At 42.7% G+C, this 3,708-nt stretch overlaps 1 protein-coding gene across 1 annotated transcript in view; it reads right to left on the reverse strand.

Annotated features, from left to right (window-relative positions):
- Positions 1 to 2,176: 2,176 nt before the first annotated feature.
- Positions 2,177 to 3,708, reverse strand: part of LOC140332357 (C-type lectin domain family 4 member M-like) — a 26,877-nt gene continuing 25,345 nt past the window's right edge. Inside the window, exons 4-5 of the mRNA XM_072413628.1 lie at positions 2,754 to 2,851; positions 2,177 to 2,301 (exon numbers count right to left, since the gene is read on the reverse strand). Coding sequence (XP_072269729.1) covers positions 2,187 to 2,301; positions 2,754 to 2,851 — 213 coding nt within the window. The 3' untranslated portion in view covers positions 2,177 to 2,186. The remainder of the gene's footprint in view (positions 2,302 to 2,753; positions 2,852 to 3,708) is intronic.

Here is a 3,708-nt window from a genome sequence, read left to right on the forward strand (position 1 = left end):
AGTCTATCCTAAATGTATTTTACAGTCAGCCCCTCCCCCAAGGAGCCTTTTACCTGCAACTCTGAGACCGATCAGCACTGATTGTAGAATTAGGCAAGTCAACAGCAACACCATGAGCAGTGCAGGGATCACACAACCAAAGTGCCAATTTCTTAATGATGCCAGGGTCTCATATCGAGAAATGAATGTTGCAGGAGTATTATTGGATGAAGCTGGGGCCACATTATCCACAGAAGATTCACAGACCACATACTCATAAGTGTGTGCTATATGGACCACATTCACATCCTTAATATCAGATTCTGAAAATACACGGAGAACATACAATCATACATGAGAATGATGTAAGAAATCCCGATGAGTATAATATGAGTACCGGGGACCGAAGGGCATTAGCTGCTATATTACAATTGTTGTCTGACACCACTGGGGACCAATTATCTTTGGATTGCTGACTGGCAGGAATGATGGCAGTGGCACCCATTAAGGTCTCCCAGTGACAATATCTATAGGGACTCATTCAGGGCCACAAATATTGAGTCAACTGCTGATTGGTTAGGAGACAACTCTGTAACATTGATGGGACCACTGCTGTGGAATAATTTTGTCCCTAACCTAGACCCCAAGCCTAGTCTGACAATAATGGACAATTACTGGACAATAATTCCCTATAATAACAGAAAACCTGGAGCTCGGTGTGTTCTCTCCTTACAGGTAGAAGATTCATGATCTATTACTTGGGATCCCCTCCCCCAATCTCCTCTCTGACCTTCATTGGTCTATTTATACAACTGAAACTTTCGGATCCCTATGTGGTCTGCTGTTCTCATACAATTTCTATCTGTTCCGAAATGTATATTATGGATTGAGTGAGAAACGATACTCCAACAAAAGCGTTCCATAGACCGCCCATAGACATAGACACAAAAAAAAAAAGGAATTAGAAAGCTAAAAGGTTAAACACCAAATAAAATCAATAGAGTGCCCATGATGGGTGGAATACTAAAACTGAAGAAGATTGGGGTTAGTAAAATAATGTCCAGTATAACATTCATAGCAATACAAAGGTTGGATTACCCATCAATGGTTTCATCCTGGATCACACAACCTCCATCATTGGGGCTGATTTACCATGGAAGTTATGCTGTTCACTTACCAAGGTGAATCACTGTGCAAGGGACAATTATTTGTATTTTATGTACATTTCAGCATCAGCTCACATTGGCCGGAATATTTTAAAACATCTCATGGATCGTTGTGGTCTCTCGGGGTCTCTCATAGATTAGTGAGGTCTCTCATGGTCTCTCACAGATCAGTATGGTTTCTTAGCGTCTCTCACAGATCAGTGTGATCTCTTAGGGTCTCTCACAGATCAGTGTGGTCTCTCAGGGTCTCTCGCACAGATCAGTGTGGTCTCTCAGGGTCTCTCGCACAGATCGGTGTGGTCTCTCAGGGTCTCTCTCACAGATCAGTGTCATCTCTCAGGGTCTTTCACAGATCGGTGTGGTCTCTTTGGGTCTCTTACAGATGAGTGTGGTCTCTCAGTGTCCCTCTCACAGATCAGTGTGGTCTCTCAGTGTCTCTATCACAGATCAGTGTGGTCTCTCTCACAGATCGGTGTGGTCTCCCAGGGTCTCTCACAGATCAGTGTGGTCTCTCAGTGTCTCTCTCACAGATCAGTGTGGTCTATCAAGGTCTCTCTCACAGATCAGTGTGGTCTCTCACAGATCAGGGTGGTCTCTCAGGGTCTCTCACAGATCAGTGTGGTCTCTCAGGGTCTCTCACAGATCAGTGTGGTCTCTCAGGGTCTCTCTCACATATCCAGTATAATGGGGTATAACAAATCTCCCGTTTATGGGCTTTGTCCGCAGTTACTTTCAGGTCAAATTTAGACCACTAAAGTTGTTTGTCATGCTAGCATTCACATCCTTGAAATGGATTGGGCTAGCAAAGTAGCCCATTATCCTCATGGCAAACACCTTAAGTACCCAAAGGTATATTAATCTAGGGAAAGCAAGGTTTGCAGAGTCCCCTCTGGCTGATTTCTGGCCAAAATGTGTGGCCCTTCACTATTTTCACAAGAATCAGATTACACATATTGATAAACAACTTTAATTTTATTTGTATTTTATGTACATTTCAGCACCAGCTCACGTTGGCCGGAATAATTTAAAACATCTCACAGATCAGTGTGGTCTATCAAGGTCTCTCTCACAGATCCAGTATAATGGGATATAACAAATCTCCCGTGTCAGATGAGATCCAAGCTTGGCACAACTTCGAACTCCTTCACTGATAGTTCAAGATAAGAAATGAAATTTGAGTAAAATAATTCTTACAGTCATTGTTACTGAGAAATAAATAGGATGGGAGGAAGAAAGAGGAGACCATGGGGCAAATTCTCTACAGGTGCCTCTGAATATGCCATTGAGCTTGGTGCACACACATGATGTGATGAGGGAACTTCAAAAATATAGCATGTTCAGCCCCATTACAGGTGAATGGGGTCACAGTAGGGTTTTATATGGATTACTAGTGCCTATAACAGCAGCACGGAGAGAAAGCCTTCATAAAAGGACTTTAAAATGAGATCTTCACTCAGATAGTAGCCATAGGAGACGTCCAATATGTCTGGAGGTCTGCCATGCGTCCTATATAATAACAAGTAATAATACCAGTTATGTGGAAGAAGAGGAGACATGACATCACACCAATGAGTTGTGTATATCTCCCCCCAGACCCATGAAACTCACTCTTTGCTGCCATCTTCCCATTTTCCTGTCCACACACCATGGGTATTATACTGGGATAATCCGATCCAGAATTCCTTCCCTGTGATGGCCACCAGTCTCTGGATAATGTACACTGATATGTACCATGGTATGTACAGGACAGTTTGCTAAGCGGAGTTATCACTAAAATGAATGTCATTTGGGGTTTATCTGATTCCTGTTAGGAATTGCTCAGACATCCTGAGTAGGAACATATTAGGTGCAGCATGTTATCAGTGAAAGGCTGTAAAATGCATAGTGCCCACTGCCAAGGGGCTCCAACAATACTCATACACAGATTTATCCATCATGGGTATGGCAGGCACCTGTACATACATTCAGATATTTCCTATATACCTATAAATCGGTCACATTACTTCCACTAGCACAATATTTGGGGGATTTATGATCTGCTGCATGGTCTGGATAGAATTTAAAGTGAAACAATAGTTCTGCATTTCCAAGTTGTTTTTGGTGTACAATGGACTGGTGATGGCTGCTTGGTCTCAATCTGTTCTAAATACAATGAGCTGTAAATGTGCGGCTCAGTCCAGGATGTCAGGAAATGAACTCTCACGTATGTGGTCAATCATGACGGCCTAACATCTGACACCCGGGACTGGAGCAGAAGAAGATGGCGGCAATACAGGGAGAGCACAGGTGAGTGCAAATATAAAATGATGTTGTTTGTATTGCAGAAGGGACAATGGCCGTCACCCCTCAATAATAGACCCGTGTCGCTGCATATTTATTTTATCTATAATTGATTGGTGTATAGCTGTGGTATTTGTCCCAGACTTCCTGTGTTTGCTCTCATTTAGTTTTCTGTAAAATGTTTTCACCTTCCTTATATGTCACACTTCTGTTCTTACTGTCACAGCCTGCAGACACAGAGGAACTCTCCATCATATGAGAGCAGAGACATCATGGAGGAAGA

Source organism: Pyxicephalus adspersus, chromosome 6 (genome assembly GCF_032062135.1).
Source record: "Pyxicephalus adspersus chromosome 6, UCB_Pads_2.0, whole genome shotgun sequence".
NCBI classification, from domain to species: domain Eukaryota; kingdom Metazoa; phylum Chordata; class Amphibia; order Anura; family Pyxicephalidae; genus Pyxicephalus; species Pyxicephalus adspersus.